At 43.2% G+C, this 24,739-nt stretch overlaps 1 protein-coding gene across 1 annotated transcript; it reads right to left on the minus strand.

Annotated features, from left to right (window-relative positions):
* Window positions 1-747: 747 nt before the first annotated feature.
* On the minus strand, window positions 748-24,335 carry TWSG1 (twisted gastrulation BMP signaling modulator 1). The gene is made up of 5 exons (XM_059480902.1): window positions 24,225-24,335; window positions 22,098-22,263; window positions 15,026-15,125; window positions 11,233-11,499; window positions 748-3,251 (listed from the first exon to the last, which is right to left on the minus strand). The coding sequence occupies exons 2-5, from the start codon at window positions 22,218-22,220 to the stop codon at window positions 3,070-3,072; spliced, it is 672 nt and encodes a 223-aa protein (XP_059336885.1). The 5' UTR covers window positions 22,221-22,263; window positions 24,225-24,335; the 3' UTR covers window positions 748-3,069.
* Between the last annotated feature and the right edge of the window lie 404 nt (window positions 24,336-24,739).

Here is a 24,739-nt window from a genome sequence, read left to right on the forward strand (position 1 = left end):
TAAAGATACAACAGGTGTTCTTACATTTATTTTTTTTGAAAGCCATTAAGCATAATAAAGGTAATCCAGGAACCTTTAAGAAATGACAGGAAAGCAATGTCACATTATGACCTTTGTACTCAAGTGTCTGTAAGGAAAAACAAACTTAAAAAACCTGAACAAAAACCCAGACCCCAAAGCAACTAAACTTTTTACTTTTAAAGAAAGAATAACAAAAGTCCCTCCACCCCTTTTCGGTCAGACCCCCAACACACTAGGGTGTCTGGCCACAAGAAATTTGTATAATTTCTTACTATATGAATTCCCTCTTTGCTTCCCTTTATGTTCAGTGATTTACAATTCTGTCCCAAAGGACAGTGATAAAAGTGGCCAATGCTTTACCTGGAGAACATTCCTAACTAAAAGAAGTTTTAAAAACATGTTCTTATGTAGGTGATGGTTTGCTGGTTATCCAGACATAGGGTGAAATAAGACCCCCCAAAATAAATGGTGATTTTTTTTTTTTCCTGCAAAATTAATAAGACTAAATAAACAGCTTTCTAAAATGGTTAGGTTTTTTCAGAAAGAACATTCTGAGTATTCATCATTTATGTACAGAAAAATACTTCAAAGCAACACTTTTAGGTATGGGAAAAAACTGCTGGAGAGGTAATTCTTAGTATTGTTCTATCCATCTAGATCAGTAACTTTTGTAATATGCTTCCTGGTAATGTTTCCCTGAGAAACTCTTGAGAAAGAACACACGAGAACCAGTAATGTCTTTTTATTAAAATACCTCTTAAAACACTCATCATCATAAAATACACTGGGTGTTGCTGCATGACATTTTTGTACACACAACACTTTCCGCAAACTCTAGACAGCATCAGGAATTACAAAAAGTAAGGCAAGCCCCAGAAGGTGTGCACTACCTTCTCTCAGGCCACTACAGACAATTGTGTTTACATTTTTATGCCATTCCCCCAGCATTTCCTGGGACACCTGTTAGGCTGCTCCCCCATCCTTCCTGCCCCCCACTTGATTTGACCTCACAGTGAAATTCTGAGGATGTAAATGGAGACAGTGTCACAGATGCATGGGGCTGCAGGTGCCTGACCAGAAACATCAGCCCTCTTCCTCCCCCAAGAAGATTCTGAGCTACCCTCATCTTTCCAATAATTTAAGACTGCAAAAATCTGAAGCATGCTAATGACCTCCTGCTTGTTGACTGCTACGTGTCTCCTGTCTCAGTCAGGAACATGGATGCATCACCCTCCAGCTACAGTCACAGCTACTCTTAACATATTCTTCCTCTCCATTCATTTTAAGAAATTCTAGCAGAAAAAAATATAACATGAATTGTAAAATATAGGAAGAACAACTCCTCCATTATAAGCTAAGTTTTTCTATTTTTGTCTATGATCTTTTATCACTTAACTGTAAGTTTAAAGTATGAAGACATTCCATAATCCACTAGTTCAAAACAATAACATTCATCTTTCAAGTACATCTTTATAGCTGAAAAAGACACTGAAGAAAGTAACATTATTTAAGGAGAGTAGATTTTTCTTTTATTATTATCATTATTATTATTATTCCATCTTATTGAAAGAACTGTATCATGAGAAAAAAATGGAAAAAACCTTCAGGAAAATTTTTCAACAAAATAAATGTAATATGACTGCTTTCATGTGTACATGGTACAGATAGACAGGTGTAACTAGAAAACAGTTTAATCCCTCTAGCTGAGGTTAATGAGAGAAAAATGAATAGTCAATAGTTCCTTTTTGTATTTGCATATGCATATATGCATAAAAAATTGAAGGAGTTTAAACCTACATTATTATAAATACAAAAAGCTGATCATTAACTACTCATAGACTTTATTCTTGTACTTAGTACCATTATCAGTGGACACCTTAAATCAGTCATAGTAACTGCTATGTAACTGTCAACATATAAAAACTCTTACTTAGAAAAATGCACAATGTTCTAAACTCAGAGCACTTTGCCTTTGCAGACACATATTCCCTTCTTCACTGACAAAAATTTATGGGGAAAAAGAAGAAATTTAATAATAATAAAAATGTTTTGGAATAAATATTCACAGGAAATTACTAAATGGGAACATGCTTGCTGCCAGCTGCTCAGCTGGTAGACCTGTACCACTTGCTTGTTCCTGTCATTTCATTCTTTATTTCTTTAGTTATTAGATCCATCATAGCCTTTCATGTTTCCTTTACTGGACTAAATGTTCAGGGTGTAACAGCCCTAGAGAACAGTGCAACAGGTGGGAAATGCAATAGCACTTACCAGCTTTGTTTTGGGATCTAAGAGAAGACTGAAAAGATTACTTTGCGTAACACATAAATTATGCATCATGGCCCCAATGAAAAGAGAGCAGGGCAAATCAAACTTGCAGGAAAAGTATGACATATATGGTGTTTTGCTGGGCAGCCCTTCTAAGAAGTTAGGATTTTATCCATGACAGCCCATTCTTTGAATGTGAAGAGGAAACATGAATTTTAATTTTTTCCAAATATCACTTCCACAATAAAAGCTAACCTTAAAATCTGGAAGGTAATAAAGTCAAAAAACAAAGCCAGAAACCAAGTCCCAAAAACCCAGCCCCTAAACAACATCCACCCTCCCTCCAACCTAGCAGCCATTTATTTATTTGTTGAATTTAGATAATGGAAATCTCATCACCATATTCTAAAAGTTTCCCTACTCTAAACTACAAGATAGAGTACTATGTTCTGAAAACCAGTATAGACAATACTTTCAAATCAAAGGAAAACAATCAGAACAATAATGATGAGCATGACTGTACCATTTGAGCAGAAACAGAGAAAAACAAGTTTAAAACATAGTGTTTAAACATCTACTAGTTAGCCTCGCTTATATGAATAAAAAAAAAAAAGAAAAAAAAGAAAACAGTTCTCTGATTTTATACATCCTCTTTTCAACCAGGTACATTTAATTGCAACCAGCAGGCACTCCACCAAAATGCAGTATTTGCAATCCCAGTCTCTTTAACCGAGAGAGATTACTTTGGCCTCAGTATTGCTATAATACAATTTTCCTGCTTCAGAACATGCAGTTCATACATTTGACAGTTTTACTGCCATAGTCGATGCATTCTGGCCCAATGCACTCACAGCAGGCGTTGTGAAACCATCGGTATTTGGAAGCTCCCATGGACTCGCAAGAGATCTTGCACTGATGTATTGACATGCAGTCATCAAAGTACACCACAGTACACATGTGTTCTAAACCAAGAAGGGAAAAAAAGTTTGGTTTAAAAGGTGTTTTTAAAGGTTGCTTAGATATTAGTTAAATGAGCAGCTGTAGAAGTATGATTGCAAACCAACAGTACTATGAGGCATAAGGAAAAAAGTGACAGTAAAAGCAGAGAGGCAAGGCAGAGAGACAAGGTAAAATCTATCAACTTCAAATTTTCAGCATCTACAACTCAACCTGTTGTCTGATCTTCTCCTGGATTAATTTACTTCCATATTCACAGGCAAGAATGTTTTTAAGTTTTGTCCCCCAGTTACGAGAGCGTAAGTTATTCCAAAATTACAAGCAGGAATGTGTCCTCTGAAGGTAATATGCTACCACAAAAAACTTTAGGTTTAGAGAAGTTATTTTAAAAAACCATCAAAAACCATTACGTGGTTGTAAACGTTTCTTCCCCCCCCGCCTCACACTCCACAATGATCTTTAGCCAGATTAAATCACAGACCTAAATAATCCTTTTTTCATCAGCATCAAACTGCACACTTTTTTCTTTCCTTTTTTAAGCAACACCACCAGCTTTACTACTAATCTTAAGAAACCCCTTCTGCCTAAGTGTTGACTTCATGCTTCTAACACCCATGCAATTACTTGAAATGCCATGAAGTTTGGTGCTGCAACATCAAAATGGAGCTAAGGCAGTCACCACAAGTATAAATAAATGACTGCTAAGGCAGTCACCACAAGTATAAATTCCCCCCTCAGTCCACTGTCACCATCATATTTTCTGAAAAATCCCCTTGTCCAGGATTCTTCTCCTTGGGAAGCTAAGAAGCCTCAGAGAAAAAGGAAAACAATATGATGTCATCTGCTTCTCCTGTGTTTTACTGCTTTGGATTGTGGTTTGGAGATTGTTTATCCAACAGGTGATTGCTTCATTGTTTTCATGTGAATTGTTTTGCCTTAAATGGCCGATCATGGTCAGGCTGTGTCTGACCCTGGTAGGAGTCACCAGTTTTCATTAATATCTTTCTAGTCTTCTGTCTGTATCCTTTCTCTGTTCTTTAGTATAGTTTAGTTTAGTATTCTTTAATATAGTATAGCATCAAAAAATAATAAATTAGCCTTCTATGAACATGGAGTCAGATTCATAATTTCCTTCCAACAATGGATGTCCTCAGAAAATACCAGTCCACTTCCAATTCTCCAAGCTGGCAGATTCCACCACCTCTTCTGTACTGACCATAAAACTTTGTTCATCCTCCAAAGGACCACGGTTACATAACATTTACCCAGACCATAACTGGCAGACTTTGGGGAAAGCACAACTGGCAGCTGTCTGCAAACAGGAATGTCTCCCTCACGCAGATCAGACCAACTTGTAAGCAGGAGATGTCAAAGGGCTTTCTAGCCTATTACTACTCATGGTGCACCTGGGAGAAACCCACTGATTTACATTCCAATGTGGATTAGAAAAAAGTAATACAAACTTAAAGAGTAAATCAAAACAGTGGGTTTGGTTTGGTTTGGTTTTTTTTAATGGCTGATTTTGATCACTGTCAAATTATTATGCTACTACCAAAACAGCTGCAAGAAGGTCAGAGGATGTGCTGCCAGCCCACTGAAAGCAACAGAGTATTCACTGCCTGGGTCAGGCTCCAAACTGATGTACATGCCTTGCAGACACCAGACACAATGCAACAGGCAATAGGGATCTTAGGTAGGAGAGGCAGACCCAGAGCTGAAGCCGTTTCTGCTTCCAGAAAAGCTGTGCTGCAGTTGTCAAAAAAATCTTGCAGTACTTTAAGTACTACTGGAAACATCAACCAAGTCCACTGTGGCTATGTAAGTCCTGTCCCATTCTTGGCACTTCTATTTCTATAAGCCCTTATAATATATCCTCAGGCAAAGCAACCAGAGGAATAGAGTTCTCAGAGAACAAAATCTCTACCTGAAAACAACCAACATATCTACAGCTTCAATAAGGATGTTTGACTCACAGAGAGGAAGAGGAAAGACCTGAATAGAAATATGGTACCATGTGCAGAGTGATAGGTGCACACCTGAAGTGCTCAGCCAAAGCTAGAAGCAGTAGGGAGATGCAGCCACTGTAGCCTCAAAGGCAAGAAGGCAGAGGCCAGACAGAGCTCCAACTTCTGTGGGGAATGCACAACAAGGACTTGGCAGTATTTCATCACCAGCGACAAAAAGTTCAGATTGCCATAGTCCCAAGAAGAAGCACACACCATCCATACCTAGAAGGCCCAGATAGCCCCAGGTATATGTTCCCTTCACTCCTCACAGGAAGTTTCTAGTGGAAGGGTAGGGATGAGAAAATAGGAGCAAGTCTCCAGACAGTATTCTCATTCCCATCAGTCATCCAAGCCAGTGCTGGGGCTCAAGCACAAGAGCCTTACAGAAGCCTCTGCTGCACATTACCCATATTCTTTATATCCTTTTGCTTAATCTCTATTCAGTCCTTTGATTCCTTTTTAGTAGTTTTCTACTGAAGTGTTACTACATTAAGTTTGATCTTAAATTCCATAGTCTTAGAAGATGTCAGCTGGAGGCATGGAGCCTCTCCCTTGAAACAGGCAATCCTGGCTAAACAAGAAAGATTTCTTCCTGCAAAATCACCTTTTGGAATGCCATCTCCAGCTGACTGACTTAGTCTCCAGATAAGCCTGAGAAGGCAAAATGGCTATTTCCAGATTGGAGTGAAACAGCTCTTCAGTGGAAGCAATCATCCAAGGGGTTGCCAGAAGTGCTCACTATCTGTTGATCATGGCACTCCAACTTACAACACAGAAAGGAAAGCCTAGGGTAGACCAGGGAAGTTGTCAGAAAAGCTGTGAAAACTCTGAGGTGTGCTAACTGCTCCCAGCACTTACAGACTGTCTTCACACCAGAGAATGTCCAGTCCCTTCTGTGTAAGGAGACATCTGTGCTCACCTTCATGTTAACCTCATCTCTGACAGCCTCAAAACTGTTAGCACTGCTTCACAAGTCCTGCTGAAGCCTATCAGCTAATGTCTGCAGAAATGAAATAAACTTCCTGGGGAAGGAGAGCTCTGATTTCTAGGATGTAAAGATCAATGACACTGAACAGGGAGACATCTCTCTGGATAAAGGAGGCCAGAGGAGCAGTAGCACCTGGCCTATAACTCTGGCAAAACTAGGTGGCATCAGTCAGCTCCTGTGAGACCGCAGACTGGTCTCCTGAATCACTCTCCCAGGACCAAAGCCAAAATTCAACCTTATTATGGTGGCAGTGACAGCCAAGGACATTAATCTTGACTGACTGGAGAGTAGAAAAGAAAGTTTATTTCCACCTGCACACAAGTCAAGGGGATTAGGTTCTTGAGGACAAACACAAAAATGCTGCAAAGGGGAGAGAGCAGACTGCATGTGGCAGGCCAGAGCCAGCAGTAGATCCATCTGGTCCCAAGCAGCTCTTGTAAGCAGCTGGAGGATGTGCTCCATGTATATGTTACCAAATTGTTTCTGACATCTTGCTTACTGAAAGACTTGGCAGGTCTGAACGAGTCAGACTGTCCAGGGTGCACTTTGTCACGGGGCACTTGTGATCCCCTCCTCAGCAATGCCTCTGTGCTCATGTGGAGGCTGAATTGCTGAAAGCAGGAGAGTTCCTCCCCTCAAGCACTAAATCCTGCTCTATAGACTGCAAAAAGAGAGTTACACAGGGGAAAAAAATACATACCTACAGGCTCAGCTGGGAGCTGGGAGAGTACTTAAACTCCTTCACAAAGCTAATTACCGAGTCATCACTTGGCTCCCTCAGTGTAGATAAAAACAATATTATTTAGTGCAGTAACAGCTTTCTCATTTGCATTTTGCCAATTTTCACACCCCAAGGATGACAGACTGCAGATGCTGGGAGGGAGAAGGATGCAGCAGTAAACTTTTTTCCCAGAACATTAATTTCTCACCTTTTCCCCCCTCACACTTCATACTCAGTGAAGGCTGTGTAGGAGAAACAATAATCAAGCTTAAATTAAAAGTTAACAGAAGAAACTACCAGGCTTTGCTATAAAACTATCTGTATTGGTGCAATATAGAAAAATTTAGCAACTCAGAGAACCTTCCCAGTTAATGATAGCTTCCTCTATGGGATCTTTGAAGTTATATGTGCTGTGTAACTTCAGCTGTCTGCTGGCCACTTTATTGGTAGCTCTAAAAGTTCTTTAAAAAGATAACTGTCCATCCAGCAGTCATACCATTTTATCATAGAACAGCCTGGGTTGGAAGAGACCTTAAAGAACATGTCGCTCCAACCCCCCTTCTGTTGGCAGGGATACCCCTTCCACTAGGAAAAACACTAGTCTAGTGCAGTAGTGAGGAGAGGGGAAAACAAGAACAAGATTAACCTGCAACTGCTTATGCACAGTCCATTTACATAATCTGGTACTTTTGGACAAGTCAATTTTATGTCAATCAATTTATAAAAAGAAACATTAAAAAAAAAAAGTCTTCCTAGACTACCTACAGAAGTAGATGTCTCTTCACTGGAATTCTTGCTCTCCTCCCCTGTTGCACTGGAGGGGAGCAGAATTGCAGACCAGACACCATTCCCTGTGTCACCAAGCAGTGCAAGTCAGAAACTCTTAACTACAGCACAGATTTTGTTTTATCAATTGCCAAAAAATTATCTAGTTCCCCTCTCCCTCTCGCCAACATCCTGTCATCATCTGAAACAACTAAGCTTATTTAAATCTCTGAACTCACAGTTCAGAGCTCTGAGGGTATCAGCTAGAAGTACAGCAAAGAGAATGAAGTACAAATGTAGCTCCAGATTAGTAACCCAGATTAATCACAATCCTCTCTGAACCAGAGGCTCAAGTGCCAGAAACAACAGATACAAAGAACTACAGCAGCTCCAGCAGCGCATGCATAACTTTGGCAGCTAAAGCATTACAAGTCAGCTCACAGGAGGAAAGGGAAGACACTCATTAGGAAAATAATGGGGAAGTTCAAGGTCTGGTGGCTGGGTTCAGAGTAGCTGGGGCGAGAAAGGAATGCTTTATATCCCACCGCACCCCACCTCCTCCCAGATCCACAGCCACCCTCCCTGGTGGTGGCTCCACGCCCCTCAGGCACAAAGCTCGTGGTTCCTGTGGCTGGTGCTGCTTTTCCTGGCACTCACCCAGAACTGCATCAAGCAAGTCTGGCACCCTGGGCCAGCTTAACGGCGATCCCTGCGAGAACGCGCAGTAACGCTGAAATCAGAGCTGTGTTACACTACGTGACAAGGGGTATCTGTAAGCAGAGCCTTTCCAAATTTTGGAATGTATTCCAGAAGACAGCACAGACACCACTGTCCCCCTACAAAATCTACCTCTCATTAGCCCCTGTCCCTTAACAGACCATGCCATCGGCTACTGCCAGCACACCATGTTGGAGGGAAAGAAGCAAGGAGCCACAGAAGAACCACAAAATGGAGGAGGCACAGCACTGTAAAGGAAACATAAAGCATCTGTGTTCCCACTCACAGGAATATTCTTTCAGATCCTTGATTGTCACAGCCTCAAAGACAACTGCTTGGCAAGTCACCGTAAGGGTATCTAGGTTTGCAAGACCTGCCCTCAAGCCTAGCAGCATTTCTGGGGAGAAGGAAAGGGTAAAGACATGGCCTGTTTCTCCCACTGCAGGCTAAGCCTGTGTTTACTGCCACTGAGCACACACATACACCTTCACAAACCCTCCCTCTCTTTCAGTGGCTCTTACACTTGCCAGATTGTTAAGGCAGTGACCCAATTGTGTGACTGAACTCTGCATGGGCAGAAGCCATCAGGCTCCAGGAACTCCCTCAGCTGCCTCACTGTGCCCATGCTCACAAGGCTCTTCAGTCCTGACCTACTGCCTGTCCCTCCACCTTCTGATTATGGCTTCCCCAATGAACTCAGCAAAATGGAACTGGAAACAATGCTAGCCCATGGCTCACACAACATCCAACACTCTTGGATGTCCAGCTGTCCTGCTTCCACCATAATAAACATCAGCTGATAGAGGCCAGATGCTAATTGTTCTTTCCACCTCCTCTGTTCTCAATGCTCAAATCATCAATGTTTTTATAAGCAAAATTTAATATGACTTTAGAGAAAGCAGAGCACTACAAAGTTATCTACACTGTGACCAAGAAAAGAGACTTTTTGGCAGGCTTACGTATTTAGGTACTTAAAAGTATGGGAATAGGATGTGGAAAGTAATCCTCTATCTTTTCCAGTTCTTCACTGGTCACTAAGATGGAGAAGGCACAGCAAATGATTACAAGAACAGGCTCTGACATTTATTTCTGTTTTAAGTGTCTGCTGAGGCTTGAAAGCCAGTGGCATTTGGTAACTATTTCCAAATATAACTGTTGTTTTTGGACTGTCCTCATTCCAGTAAGAGCTCTCTCAGCCTAATCTCTAATATGTTCCTAGTAAAAGAAATGAAGGGGACTTTTGACTAAGAAAAAATGGCAGTGTTATGTATTTATCTGTGTTGTTGAACTCAAAACTGGTCCACACCCTTGAGATGCAATTCAAATTCTAAGTTTAATCCAAAACTATCATTAGCCCATCCTGTTGGTACAGTAGTAAAGGACTGTCGGGAACAGCCATCTGGATTGCAGTACCTAAGTACAGTGGGATATATTCAAGGCTGTATTAAACATAATTTTTTCCCCTGAGTTTAATTTATAATTGTAAGCACTGTAGTCTTTGTACACAGGGCTTTTTGTGGCTTTCCATTTTACATGACTTTGTACATTATTCTCATAACGGCAAGCAAGCATTTTAATAACATCAAAGACATATGAATGAGATGCTTTCTGCCCATCTGGTTTCCTAGTTCTGGAGTTAATTTATTTTTCTAATGTGCCTTAGCCAAAGGAAATTAGAAAAGTTGCCATTATGGTTCCATTTAATCAGCAGCAGTCCTACTCAGAAACACAACTAGGTCATTGGTTCACACTGGTGTGGAAAAGCAGCATGTCCATCAATTAGGGTATCTTTTATTGATAAGATAAAAGGGCCATCACAACAGCAACATATGGGTTACAAATATTTAAAGTGTATGTTGGGAAGGATGCAAAGCATTAATTGCACTAATAAATCAGATGCCCTTTTTCCCCTGTTAAGCAGCAATTCCACTATGAACTCTTTATGAGATTCTTTAAAGTCTGACGTAATGATTTGCAGGGAAAAGTGTTTCAGGTTTAGTATGGAAACCAAAAAACAGACAGTGTTTTTTTTATATCACCGTTGACTCTAACTCAAAGTTCTCATCTTTCCCCCACCCAACCACAGCAAACAGTATCCTGAAGTCTGTCCTCTAAACTGAAGGAAAGAATATAAAAAACTTAATATTAAATAGGAGGAATGAATCTCTAAGTTGAACCCCTACCACCAAGTTACTTATTTTGAAGACATTCTGTCACATATCCTTCCTTCATCAATGCTTCTAATCTTGCTTAGGTTTACTATTAATCCTGGATTTCATACAAAACATCCCTCTAAAGATTTCAAGTTATGCCAGCTCAGATGAAATAAATCAACAACTGTTCCAGATACAAGAGCTTATGGCACATGGTTCTCTCAGACCTCTTAAGCCATGTTTCAGTTGCCTACTTCTGCACCTATATGTAATTTGGATTCAGGTTCTGGTCTGTCCTGTCTCCTAAACTACAGGTAACTGTTTCTGGGTCAGAGAATACACTGTGCCAATGCACATGAAACAACATGAACAAACTGCCTCATGCCACGGGGTAATTATAAACTCACATGGATCAGTGTCTCCTAAGAACATCAGTCATTTTAACACCATCTTCCATGTTCATCAACACCTTTGCCTCACTCCTTCTGTTATGTCATGCTCAAAATTAGGCTGAACCTTTCACACATTCTTATGGGAAAAGAAGAAGTGAGCATAGAGAAGAATAGGACATGCACTGAGAAGGCTCCTGGAAGAGACAAGAGGAGATGCCAGGGATTTAGACACTACACTCCTTACCTTTGTCACTGGAGTAAGGTGTGTGGACATTGTTGTTTGGAACAGAGATGTTCTGATGCTGTGGCTGGTTCACTGTTTCTAAAAAGGAGACGAGGTTCTCATGGTGTGACAGTTCTTCTGCCACAGGGAAGGAAACAATATTCCAGTTCAGCTGAGTATCCCCTTCTGTCAGTGCCCGGAAAAGGGAAGGAATTGGTTCATGCAGCTCCTCGACAGTGCTCTTGGATGTCGGAGGTGTGTCACTGTAATTGCGAGGATTGCACATACCTGCCGTGGAAACAACCAGTAAATTACACAGAACTCCCCAAGCTCTTCTTGAAACAGGTAGGAATATTTGGAGAATTAAAATTGCTTCTTTTCTTACTGAACAGAACAGAACAGAACTCTTTCATATCTATCCCACTCTCAGCCCAATAGTAGAAGTGCTATCAAATACAGCAGGACAAGTTTTCCATTACAGCAGGTTTTGGATTGTTCAGACTTCTACAAAACACACCTGTGACTTGTGGAAAGAAAAACCCCATCTAAACAGCACTTTCCTTCCCTGTCAGTATTACAGCTTAGGAAATGGAGGGTTCAGTGGAAGGTTTGTTTTCCCTGGGAGAAGAGATTATACAAAGCACAGTATAATCGATAGGAGCATAAACCTGGCATGCAAGGTTAGGACTGAAGAAAGGGAGTATCTTGATAAGTCTGAGGTATATGAAACTTCTGATCACAATTTAAGTATTCCATCTCATCTGCTTCAGCAGTGCACTAGATCTTTTTAGTCATCTGCCAGAGACACAAAGATCACTCTCAGGACAGAGCATGAGTCTGAATTACTTTACTTGTGTAGAGACAGCCAAGATGAACCTCATTTTGCTACTTAGCTGGAGGGGCCACAACAGGCAAAATACTCATTTCTAGGTTACCTCTTCCTTCTTTTTCAACATCTTCGGCAGTATCTTTTTTGAAACCTCGTCATTTTTTTTCACTTTGCCAATTCCTACAAAATGCTTTTGTGATATGCAATGCTGGTTCCAGCTTTTCGTTAACCATTTAAACACTAATATTTATTACTAGCAATTAAACCAAAGGTCATTTCAATTTAAATCCAATCTGTGGAAACTTGCAAGATTAAAAAGAAAATTTGTATCTGCATTGGTATTTTAAACTCAGGAGTGATAAAACACTGTTGCAAGTCACCTGTCAAGAGACAGGCAAATCCATTTTCCCCATGTGCATCTGAATATAATTTTGGGTAGTTTCACAGACACAGGTTGAGACAGCTACAACTGCAAAGCACACCAATTCCTGAAGTATTAAAGTCTTATGAGACATGAATGTTCAAAGTCTACCTGCCTCATACAACCAGAGAAGCATCTCCTGCCCCACAGATCCACTAGGGCTCTGGCTTCACAAATAATTGTGTTTAACTAGAGCCTTATACAAGCCCATAATCTTCTCAACCTAAGTAGATGGATTACCACAGTGAACAAAGCAGAGGGAAGTTTGTCCATGGTGATTAGCATGAGATCCAGCAAATCTTAAGCAAGTGGTTAGCATTACCAGCATTTGGTAATAGGAACACTCCATGACAGTTTGCTCCTATAAAAAGGCGAGCCAAGTACAGAGTAGGAAAAAAAATAAGCCTCTTTTCCTAACAACATCAGGTCATAATAAAATATAATTCCACTTACACAGACACCCTACTGTACATGATTGTTTTCCTGCTCCTCTCAGTTAGGTTTGCTCTTCACAGACCTTTCTAGACTCACTGCTTTAATAAAAAATTTCTATCCCTTCCTTACCACCCTTTAATAAGCACTAATATTAACAATGCTTTAACAAGCACTATATTAACCATACAATTGCAATAGATGATAACCACATGAAAATCAGTTAGGAAGATATCAAACCAGGTAAGAGTTTTGTACAGATACATCAAGGGATGTATGCTTGATTTGATGGCATTTTATTAATGACATCATTAATAAATTTCACTGATAAAAATGACACACAAGGGAAAGAAGAACCAAAACATCAAGATTGTTTACCAAAATCCTGCAGAATGTATACAAGTTTGTGTGCATATCAATGCAATGAAAATATTACCTTAAGATGGTACCAAAAAATCATTGCTTATAGTTTAATGGGTAAGTGCTCATCCACAAAGATCCTTCACCCTTGCTGTTTTTAAAAGCATTTGAATAATAATATTTTCATATAGTAAATATTGGTTAAAAAGACAATTGGTTAAAAGGTTGAAAACAAAATTTAAAAAAGTTTAACTTATGAGCAACCTGTAAGGATCAAACATGTCTACATTATCACTTTGGAATGGATGAAAATATGCAGAAATGGGCTGTTAAAATGATGGAAGCAGATAAACCTTTACACAAGGGACTAGAAGAGCTTAACTCAAAGGGAATGGGGGACTTGCTGCTGTTCTCCCTCCTCCAGCATGTTTTTCCCTGTCAGAGAAGGCAGAGAGCATACACAAAACATGGGGCATCAACTGAGCACTAGTACAGTTAGTGGTGGAGGACAGGAGGTAATTCCTGCCCTCGAGGCAGACATGACCTTTAAGACACAACAATCTGTCTGCTTTTACATTAGACATGATCAGCTTATAAACAAACTTGAAACATCAGCTCAATTATCAGCAAAGAACTGTGTCTAGGGAGTCAGGTATGGCATGTATTCATGTATTCCTGTTTCTTTATTTGAATAAAGCTACAGCAAGGATGATCCTACACTGAAGAGGAGTAGGACTGAGCCATAGAATCCAAAAAGGCCTGAGGAACCCAAAGAACCATCAGGAGAAGTTTTAGCTTACTCAGTACTGGGAAACTAAACCTGAAACCCTGTTAATTCCTCTCCAGAAAAACACTATGGGAAAGAGCAGCAGAACAGTGAGTCACCTGCAGATTTATGAAGAGAAGCTCATGTGTGGACTTCACAATCCCAAGAGGTAGGTTCTTCTTCTCCCTAGAGATCAGTACACTATGCCTTGTTTTCTACACCAGGTTCTAAACTAGGAAATAACCTGCACTGAAAATGGGCATTTTGACACTAATCACCTCCATGAATTCAGAGAAAACTGACCTAGAAAGCCAGGATTTTGGATGGTGGCACAGGGAGATTTACAACAACCACAGGAAGATGAAGCTTTTTTTACATATAAAACATGAAACAGAACTAGAATACAACCTTCTTAAGCTGGGACAGCACTCACTTGCAAAGATTTGGGCACTCTGAACACCACCTGTCAGCAGCAACGTGTTCTTTAAGACCTTGTCTGCTTCTTTCTCACCCTTCACAAAGGGCTATTTTTGTAAATAAAAGAACAGTGGAAACACTGGGCCGTGCATATTTACTAGTTGTCCCAACCCAGTTCTAAAGTTCTAAAGTTGTCCCAACCCAGTGCTGTACCTGTCAATGCACCTTTTACAGGTAGAAACCTTCAGAAATAGAGAAACAACATCCAATCCCACTGGGGAGTTACCTCAAGATGACAATTCAAACAGGAGTTTTATGTTTGAGAGACAAAATTAATAATCAGCTATGATGACATTTAAAAAGCAATACCTGGGCTACTGCCACCCCCATCTCCACAGAGCAGACACAGCCCTCAGATGTTTGGGTCTCCACAGTAATTTATTCCATACCCACACAACTAGCTGTAAGGTGCTTAAAGCACAGATTCTGTCCCAGTGTTTTACTCCTATTTTAGGACTGTGAGCTCAGCATGTGGCAGGAGAAAGCAATGTAAAAAAAGCAAGAATTCCCCCCAAAAGTGCAAACTTACCAACACAGTCACAGCACTCATCCCAAAGTGTGCCCAGGCAGAGCATGCACTCCTTACAGCAGGAACAGTTCCCTTCCCCAGGGCGGCACTGACACAGCTCCTGGAATCAACAGACACTCATTACACTGCAGCAATCCCACATAAATAACTACACAGCACAGTGATTTTTTCCTCAAGCCACAACTCAAATTAGGGCATTAAAAAAGCTTAGTACACTAATACAGCGAGTAAACGGTGAAACAACTCTAGCCAAAATCCAATCCAAGTTTACAAAAGGATCTTTTGCGAGTTTGCTTTATTTTTCCCTTAAAGGTGACATTCTGAAGAGAAATCTGAAGCAAGCATTTAAAAGACAAAAAATCCTATTCATGGGAGAGGTGTGTGCACTTTTGTGCATGTGCATGCCTAAATCTACAAGTTCTTTGAATGTTTTCCCATCACAACAGGAAACTTGGAGACAGATTCTTCTTTATATATAAATAGTGACCGTACATTATAATTTAACCAAAAAAGAAAGCTACTGTAAGCCACATGTGCCCACTCGAGACAGGCATGATGTCTACCATCACACCTATCCCTGGATTCTAAGAGGAACTTACCCATTTAAGCCATCTGACCACAGGATTTTCTGCATCTCCAAACACTTGTTACACATTGCTCTCTGTTTCCAACATTAGTGACCAGATTTTCCCCCCTTCCCACCCGCCCCAGGTCTGGATGATTCATTTTTGCTATTATGAAAACAACCTTTTGCTTTGTCCCTCCAAATTGACACCTTGGGATACCTATGAGATTTCTAGAGCCTCTAGAAAGTGAAATTACCTACACAAGTACTTTTCTTTAACTATTAATAACCTAAAAAGATGGAAAAGGTGTGGAAACATAAAGACAAATATTTCTCTTCATACTACCTAAACACAAAATCTCTGGTTTAGCAGTCCTGCAGGAGACACACACTTGTGGACTCAAAGCATGGAAAAAGCCAACAGGGATGAAGAAAATCTAAAAACCAGGCAGTCTCCTTCCCTCTAACTCAAATCCATACTAGTAACTCCAGTTTGGCCAAAAGCCTGCGGCTGCACGACAATAACTCACAGCCTTGAATTACATCATAGCACAAAACACAGACTGGCCAAGAAGTCCCTTTGGTTGTCCTGTGTAAGGATTTGGCTTTGATGACGTCTGTCTAACTATCACATTACACACAACCAGGGGAGAAAACAAATCCCATTACTGGAAACACTGACCACGGGATGGGATCGTTCCACCCCTGGCTTTACTGGAAGGGCCATCGGCAAATGTGTTACACACCAGGCCAGGGGGGAGATTATGGCCATCCCCACTCTTTGATCCCATTATCCAGAGGCAGAGGAAGGACACACTGCAGGAGGTGCTCATGGACAGGAGAGAAGGGCAGGAAGGTGGTTTGGTTTGAAATTGTCCTATCCTGCAGTCTCCACCCATGGATCCACCCCAGCTGGGTCAGGGCCACCTCTCCTTACATTGGTGGCAGGCACCAATGTAATTTTCCAAGTGAGGTTCCTTTCTGAAGCACATTGGGAAGAGCTCAAATTGAGCAAAATTCCATTTTTAAAATATTTCCTTGCTTGCTATGGTTAAGAAGCACAAGGTAGGGGAGAAAGAGGCATTTTTATAGCAGATGTCAGGAACAGGTTTGCAAGGCACAGTGAGTGCAGTCTTGCACCTGATAGTGTATGACTCCTGCTCTCTCTTTACTCTGCAAAACTGGCCACTGCAAATACCCACAGCCTGCTGGGCTGCACAGCAGCCACCCCTCGCTCACACCAGCTCACGTGGGCACACAGAGGACCAAGGAGAGCCCTTCAGAGAGGGAGGCCAGAGCAAAGTCTGTACAGGGACAGGCTCCCAGAGCACAGCAAATGGAGCTGCAAGGCTCCCAGGCCTGAACAAGCCCTAGAATGTGCTGCAGACAAGCTACAATCTACTAATGCAGTATAAATCCACTGATTCCTTATTTTTCCTTTCACTTCATCCCAGATCACAAGTCATCTTGTATCCAGCAAAGAAACAAAATTCACCAGCTATTGCTTGTGCTACATAATGCTGAGAAATGCTGTTGCCTGTAGAGTTTATTGTGACCTCACTGACTGATGGAGAGTGAACCCCTGCTCCACGCTCATTTCTGCAATAGGCAGCCCTTGCAAGTATTGAGTTTTTATTTACAGAGTGGAAAGCTACTAAGATTTATTACTTTTTCATCTTCCAAATTTATGAATGGCACCTATCACTGTTTCCACACAAACTGTGCCGTTTCCAAGTAAAAGATGAAAACAGGCTCATTAACAAAATATGTACATTTTTCCACCACAGGATACACCACAAGATGACTTACGTGAGTTAATGATGCACTTCTAAAATATTTATCTTACCATTTGATAAACAGATTTTGTCAGACTTTAGAATAAAAAGCCTGAATAGAACAACTTTAAAAATAACCACGAATTTAGCATTAAAAATATCCAATTTTTCTTCAACAGTTAAACCAGGCAAACAACTTTTACATTTTAAAGACACCAATAGGCCAGCATGTGGGAGGAGGCAATTCTCACTAAACTATTAAATGTAATGCATGAATAGAAGCCAGAAAGTTCACTAAACTAAAGTAGTTGTGGTTTTATGCAAGAGTACTCTCAGAGAATTAAATGTAACCTTAAATTCTGCACTTGCAACCTGTTAACAAAAATTTCTGCCTAGCATCTGTGTGTAAGCACTCACTTGGGGCCACCACCATTACACCTACCAGTATTGTAACAAGCTTGTTTTCACAGGAAGGGCTCATGAGCTGTGCAATGTTTAAGGGTTTTTTTGTTGCTGTTTGGGGTTTTTTGTATGTTTATTTGTTTTTTTATTACTATTTCTTTATTTTAAAGTTGAAAAGAGAGGAAGGAAGAAAGAACAACCTAATTAATTAGTCTTCTGCCACTTTGGGGCAATAACTGTATGTTTTTCCATGTATCTGTTCGCACATCCATGGTTTCCTTAACCAGTTTTGAGTCCTCCTGCCTGACTCATCCACACTGGACACCGGTAGAGGATATATCTTTTTAAAAGAATGCTTACATGAGACGTGGGTGACAGCAAGGCAGAATAAGGAATGTTCCTTGTTGATAGCTGGGGGTGGTGAGGCGTCAGTGGAAGAAAATATTACTCATCAGCCAACTTGGCAACTTCCCAAGCTGAACTACTGAAGGTGCATCAGAGAATGTATTTTGCTAGGCAAGAAATAAGCCTCAGGGTTTAAAAATACAGTATTAAGTAGGAAGTAGGCATGTTTGTACAATAAAGATATTCCTGGTCCAGAGAGCAAACAATAATTTTTAGAAGATGTTAAACATCTAATTTTTTTCCAAAGCTTTCTTGCAATTCCAGAGAATATTTTCTTGGTGCAGGGAGAAGCAGGACCTGAAGGCATTGGAAACCTCTCTGCAAACTGGAAGGGGGACTGAAAGAGAGCTTTCTTCCCTAGAACAGTTTAATAACAGAAAATCTCCTGGAAGTGAACCAACCAGAACTGTTTTGTTAACCCAGCCGGGTTACGTACTACAGCTACAACACACATTGGAAGTAATTTTTAGCTGCCGAAGCCCTGAAGTTAAGGAGTGGCATTTATTTCATACCACGGGGCTAAAATGTCTTGGAAATCCTTTCAGGCTGACAAGTTTGTACACAGGATTAACAGGAGGCAAAAAAGACAGATGGAAAGAGATTTTAATTGGAATGATACCACACCAGCTGAAAGGTGGCTGCAGGTCTGTAGAGTTCAAGAGAGAAAATCCCATTTTCTCCACAAAACAACTCTCTTTAGAAGGATCATAAAACCATGCCTGAATTAAAACACTGTTTGTTTCCCATGCACAGCAGTAGTTTAAAGCACTGTTGCAGACGAGGCAGCAAAGCTCAGCTTCCAGCCCAACACTGACATTCCACCCAAGCCTGACTCCTGCCAGGAGCTCTGCACCTCAAGAGCCAACCTGGGACCTTTTGCTATGAACAATTGTGGGAACGTCTCATCTCGAGGTTTCTGCCTTCAAGGATTTCCTCCATGTTGCAAGGACACAATATTCCCTCTCCCCCGCCCAGTGAGGGCCTTTTCATCTCCTCCACACATGGAAACATCAAAACAACCCACGGGCCAAGCCAGCAGCAGATGTGCTCAATAAACACTGCAGCACACGCTCCCTGTGCGCCCAGGGCTCCCCCTGGAATGCAGGGCAATGGTGGCTCATGGACTCCAATCCCAATCCCAGGGACGTGGGAAGGAGCTACAGCCAGAGCCTTGAAGGGCCAAACTAATTTTGGCCCTTCACTCTCTATACTCCCAAGTCTTACCCACTGCTCTCTCAACAGCTACAGGAAGCCACAAAGTTTCTTAGCGAAGGCTGAGCTGATGCAGAGAGATGCCTCAAGCTATTTTCTTCCAGGCCTTTGCTTATGGAAAAAGAGGAGCACCAATAAAGCTAGAGCCCAGGATGCAAAAGGAAAGCTGAATCCATGGGAGTTGTTGATCTCATGCACTGTTCTGGACCTAACAAAATAAATATTTATGTAGGGACCACCCTTAAGCAGAGGAGCTCCTAAGGAGTGGCAGTAATGACTGTACTGACTTTTAGCCATGCTGGCAAAAATATTTATGCTAACTGTATGCTTGTTGAGAGAGCAGGTCCCTTGTCCCTCTGTCTCCAGGACAGGCAGCCTCCCTTTCTGCACACAGATGCAGATGACAAACACTCACAATCTGTTTGCTCCCCCAGTTGTCTCTGAGTGACATTATCTGGGTTTCAAGACAGGGATTTTTCTAAACTTGAACATCGATAAAAGTCGGTGAGGGAAAAATGTCATGCGATATTCAAGCAACCTCCCTCAGCATGGTATTTTATTTTTGAGTTCAGATTCCTCCAGAAGAGTTTAGAGAGGGAAAAAAGTACATGGATATCTACTTGCATATCTATCCAGGAAAGACTGTGCATTTCATATGCCAGTGCAGCATTTCTGCCACACTAGCACTGAAGTTTTAAAACAAATGAAAAAGCCAAGAAGAAAGATGACAATTGCTTTAAATCAAAGCTTTAGGATATCTTCCTGTCCACAACCAGACTAGTCTGACCTGATCTGTTCTTCTATAAAGAATGAATACTGACTGGTAAGTCAGGCCTGTGTGCAGGAAGACAGCAGTCAGATGGTGAAAGCAAACAGTGGAATTCCCTTGCAACTGCACAACATTTACATGGCCTAGGCCACTTTAGGGTCTCAGAGAATTGCATATGATTTTGATTTTAGGGAAATGCTTTAAAAAGGGACTCCACATTACCTGCACAGAGAGAACACACTTACCACAAGTAAAGCAGTTCAGTGGTTTCTCTGTATGCACAGGGCTGTGTTGCTACAGAGATGCCAACATAATCCAAGGACAGCAGAGTTGTATGAGCCATTTCAATGCACTGCTGAACCTCAGCCACTTATTGCCAGCTGAGTAAGGACTCCAGTAGTATTAACTCCACCCCTCCTGGGCTGTGCTCTATTCAGACTAGCTCATAAAAATAAAGTTTAAATGCTTGCTATCTCAAGCTTGACTCGATAAGAGATGATTTCTCAAGGAGAAGATATCTGTTCTTTCACAGATGGTGGTCTCCATCAGTGGCACCAGAAAAGGAGATACATCTTCCCTGTTGTCCCCTTTGCTTACAGAGAAACAAGCAGCAGATCAACAGCTTCCAGGACTGAAATCCAGCACCTGGACCAATAACTTTCCCCTGAATCAACAAATCTGTACCATTGGATTTACTATTTAAGTGCCACTTACATACAATGCCACAATTAGCATGTTACTTCTTACAGGTTTCATTCCTGGAGCTGATTTCAAAAAATGCAAGAGAAGGGGCTCATATGTGCATCAGTTTGTCACAGTGCACAGTATCCAACATGCCAGCAAAACCACTGGAGTTCTGTTTGAAAAGGTAAAAGTCAGAAGCCTCATTCTTGCTCCCCTATTTAACAACTCCACAGATTGTGGTGGGGCTGGAAGAAGCAGCAATTTCTTTTATTTTTACTTTTAAAGCAAAGGCAGTGCAGAATCCAGAAAGAAGATCGTTCAGCCTACAGTCAGTCTTGTGAATCTGGATGGATTTGTGAGTGGCAAGTGTTTTATTTGTAACCCAGACAAATTTTAGACAGAAGTCAGCAAAATGAAGTAAACATGGAAATGCTTGAGGCCACTTGTGCATCTCTTTTCAGGCTGTGACCATGCATTTACAGTAAGCACATCACATCTTACTGCCATATGACGTTGGTGCTCTCTGTTATTGCCTTTCCAATCTACAAAGAGGCAGTAGGAAACAGTTGCTTTTAAAAAAGCTGCAGCTGACCACATGAAGCCTCCTTTCTCAGTCGGGAGTCAAGAAGCATGCCGTGTTTACCATGACTAAAAAAATACTTGGTAGCTACCAGAACTGCTTGTCTTTTTGCTAGAAAAGGCCCTTTTGTTCTGCTGCACACAACATCTCCTAACTCCGCTCTAAGAAGAGCAACCTGGTTTCTTTCTTTCTTTCTTTTCACTCTGTTTCTTTCACTGTACAGACATGCAGTGAGTCTAAAGCAGCAGCATGAATTTAACATACATTTCCTAGGAGTTCAGCTCATAAGTATTTGGTTTGGTTTTTAGGCATCTTTTAATTCACCATACAAACCTGATTCTATGGAGAGCATCAGGTGTCAGCTCCTGACCCTCTGCTTGAGACTTAAGGAACTGGACAAATTGAAAGTTAAGGGCAACAGCTCAGACAGACATAATCCTTAGCTTGAAAAAAATTCAATTACAAAAAACGCAAGAAGCATACCCATATAAATATGCCCTTGGTATTCTCTGTCTATAAAATGGTTGTAAATCTGCACTTATATGAGTAGGAGCTCAAACCAACCTCTTTACAGAGACACTACTTAACATAAAATGCCAGTTACTGGTATCTTTTCAGGAGGCAGTTTCGGGGCTGCTTCCTGCACCCTGGAAAGCAGATGGAGGACGCAGGACCCGTACCTGTATCAGGCACTTGCTGACGTCGCTGGCACACAGAGCCTTGTTGCAGCCTGCTGAGTATGGGATCCACAGCAGGAACAGAAGGACGGTGACTGTGGGCGCCGTGATGTACTGTGACCTCATGTTTCCTGCAGGCGAGCAGTTTTCACAAGTACTTCAACCAGCACTGAAACAAGAACCAGCGACTGAAAAGGCTGTTGGAACACAAATTCCATTCCATTCCCCCTTCAATAAATATGAATATTTTAAAAAAATGCAAACTGGGGTACTTTGCAGCATACCAAATCCCTCCTCCTCCAGCTAACTTGTTTGTACAAAGCTTTCTGCTATTGCACCTTTGGATTAAAACTGCAATAAACTTGAGGCGAGCAATCTCAAGCTTGCAGTATCAAATATGACTTCCTGTGATATAAATTGCCTCAGATGAGAAAACCCACCAAAGGAGACTTAATTTTGCAAATGCCCAAAGCAGGAAGATGGGTTTTGTGTAGTATCTCCTCAGGCTAAGGTACCCACAGGTCTGTAGGGCCAAGGCCACACAGCCATCTTTTACAACAAGGTAAGTTGTCCCTGTCACCTTTAATGCAGACAGGCAGCTATGTTCACATGGACTCAGATGTCACACAGGCTATCAACCCAATCACAAAGTTGTTAACTTATTTTTTAAAAATATACAGACACCACCATTAAAAAAAACCGTACCAGACACTTTGAACAACGTAACTTTCAAAAGCCAAGCAAGTGTCTGAGGTCAACCAGAGACGACAAGCATCTGCTACATCAAACAGACAGGAACCGGGTTTGTTCAAAGCATTCCACCTTTCTCCCTTTGTGAAAGCCCAGCCTGTCGGCAGGTGGTATTTGCCAGAAATAATATATCACGATTAGCAGCGTGCCACTCAGTTTTCACTTGTGCTTTGCATGAGAGCCCGGCTGCAAGAGGACCTATTGCACCAGGCACTGTACCAACATATAATAAAAGGCAGCCCATGTTTGGGCAAGCTTACAGTGAGCCTGTATTGTTCTCCTAAGAGAGAAAGAATGCTAATGGAGCACTGGATTGCTTTCTTTTGGTATCTAGAAATGTTTTTCTGTTTTATGAACTACAAAACCCTCAATGAACAAAAAAGTGGAAAATGAAGGCATGATCTGGACATTCAAAGTCTGCGTCCGATTAGTCCCTCTTACAATGGTTGTTAAATGCCTCCGAATCTCGCTGTGCAGGGCACGTCGCCATCTGTACCAAGTTTTGCTGGGGAGACCCCCCTGCAAGACGCACGGAGAACACGGGATCTTTTCCCCCACCGCTTTCCCTCCCTGCCATCGGGAGCCAAGGACGCTTCCCTCCAGCACCCACAGCCGCCGGCCCGGACCCAGACCCGGAGCCGGAGCCGGCGGGTGCCGCATCCCGGCCGCGGGAGCGGAGCCGAGCACGCTGCCTGCCGGGGAGCGATCCAGGCGTGCTCCCGCACGGCTCAGCGCGGGGCTGCGTTACATAAAGGGTCCCAGCAGCGGCGCCGGGCGATGCCGTCCCCACGGACAGCCCTGGGGAGCGCACCGGGGTCCGGGTGCTCCTTCCCCGGCTTCACCCCCCGCTCCAGCTCCGATTCACCGACCGCTGCTTTCCCAGACTTTTATCCGGCACGGCACCCCCCGGAGCAGGACCCCCGCCCGCCGCCCCTCTGTCCCGCAGCCCACCGCGGCGGCACCGGCTCAGCATCGCTCCCCCGCTCCGCCAGGATGGCACCGGGGCGGAAAACTCCCCAAAACCCCTCCGGCCGATCGACCCGCGCCCGGCTCCCCGTCCCCGCCGCAGCTCCCGAGAGGCCCGGGCCCCAAAGATGGCACTGCCAGGGGCCGGGAGGCCGGTGACAAGGAGGGAGATGCGGGAGAGCATCCCCCCGCCGGAGTGGCCCGGGGCAGGCGGGGCCCCGCACGGGGAGCGGGTCTCCTCCTCCTCCTCCTCCTCGGGCAGGCACGCAGGCAGCGGGGCGGCCGCGCCGAGCCGCACCGAAACTTTCCTGCCACAAAGAAGCAGCCACGGCTCCGCCGCCTTCTCCACCTCCTCCTCCCCAGCCATCGGCTCCATCCCGGCCGCCCCCCGCGCACTCCCCCGGCGGCGCTCACCGGGCGGCCCGGGCCGGGCACCCCGCGCTCCGCAGGCGGCTCTCGCTGCTCCGGAGGCGGCGGCGGCAGCAACCCCGCGCCTCGTCCCACTGCTCCCCCCTCGGCCGCAGGCAGCGCGGAGGCGGTGGCCTCGCATCATCGCCCCGCCTCGGGGCACCGTCAGGCGCCGGGACCCTCCCCCCGGGACCCTCCGCCCCGGCGGGCGGCGGCTGCGCGGAGCGGCGCGGGAGGAGGAGGAGGCGGCTGGGGCCGGTGGACGGGAGCTGCCGCCGGGCCGTGCCTAGCGGGACGGGACGGGACAGCCAGGCCACTGCCTTCGGAGGGGCTTCTTCTGGGGGGGAGGAGGAGGGACTATCACCCCCCCAACCCGAGTGCGAAACTCGAGGCTCTGTGGGCAGGCAAGCAGCCCGGGAAGCCGGGGCGGGAGCAGCGGGCGCGGGGTCTCTCCGAGCGGCTGCCGCGGGGAGCAGAGGGCGCCCAGGGCAGCGCTCCCGGGCCGGAGGGAGGCGGGGGAA

The sequence above is a fragment of the Ammospiza nelsoni genome, chromosome 1 (genome assembly GCF_027579445.1).
Source record: "Ammospiza nelsoni isolate bAmmNel1 chromosome 1, bAmmNel1.pri, whole genome shotgun sequence".
In the NCBI taxonomy this organism is placed as follows: Eukaryota; Metazoa; Chordata; class Aves; order Passeriformes; family Passerellidae; genus Ammospiza; species Ammospiza nelsoni.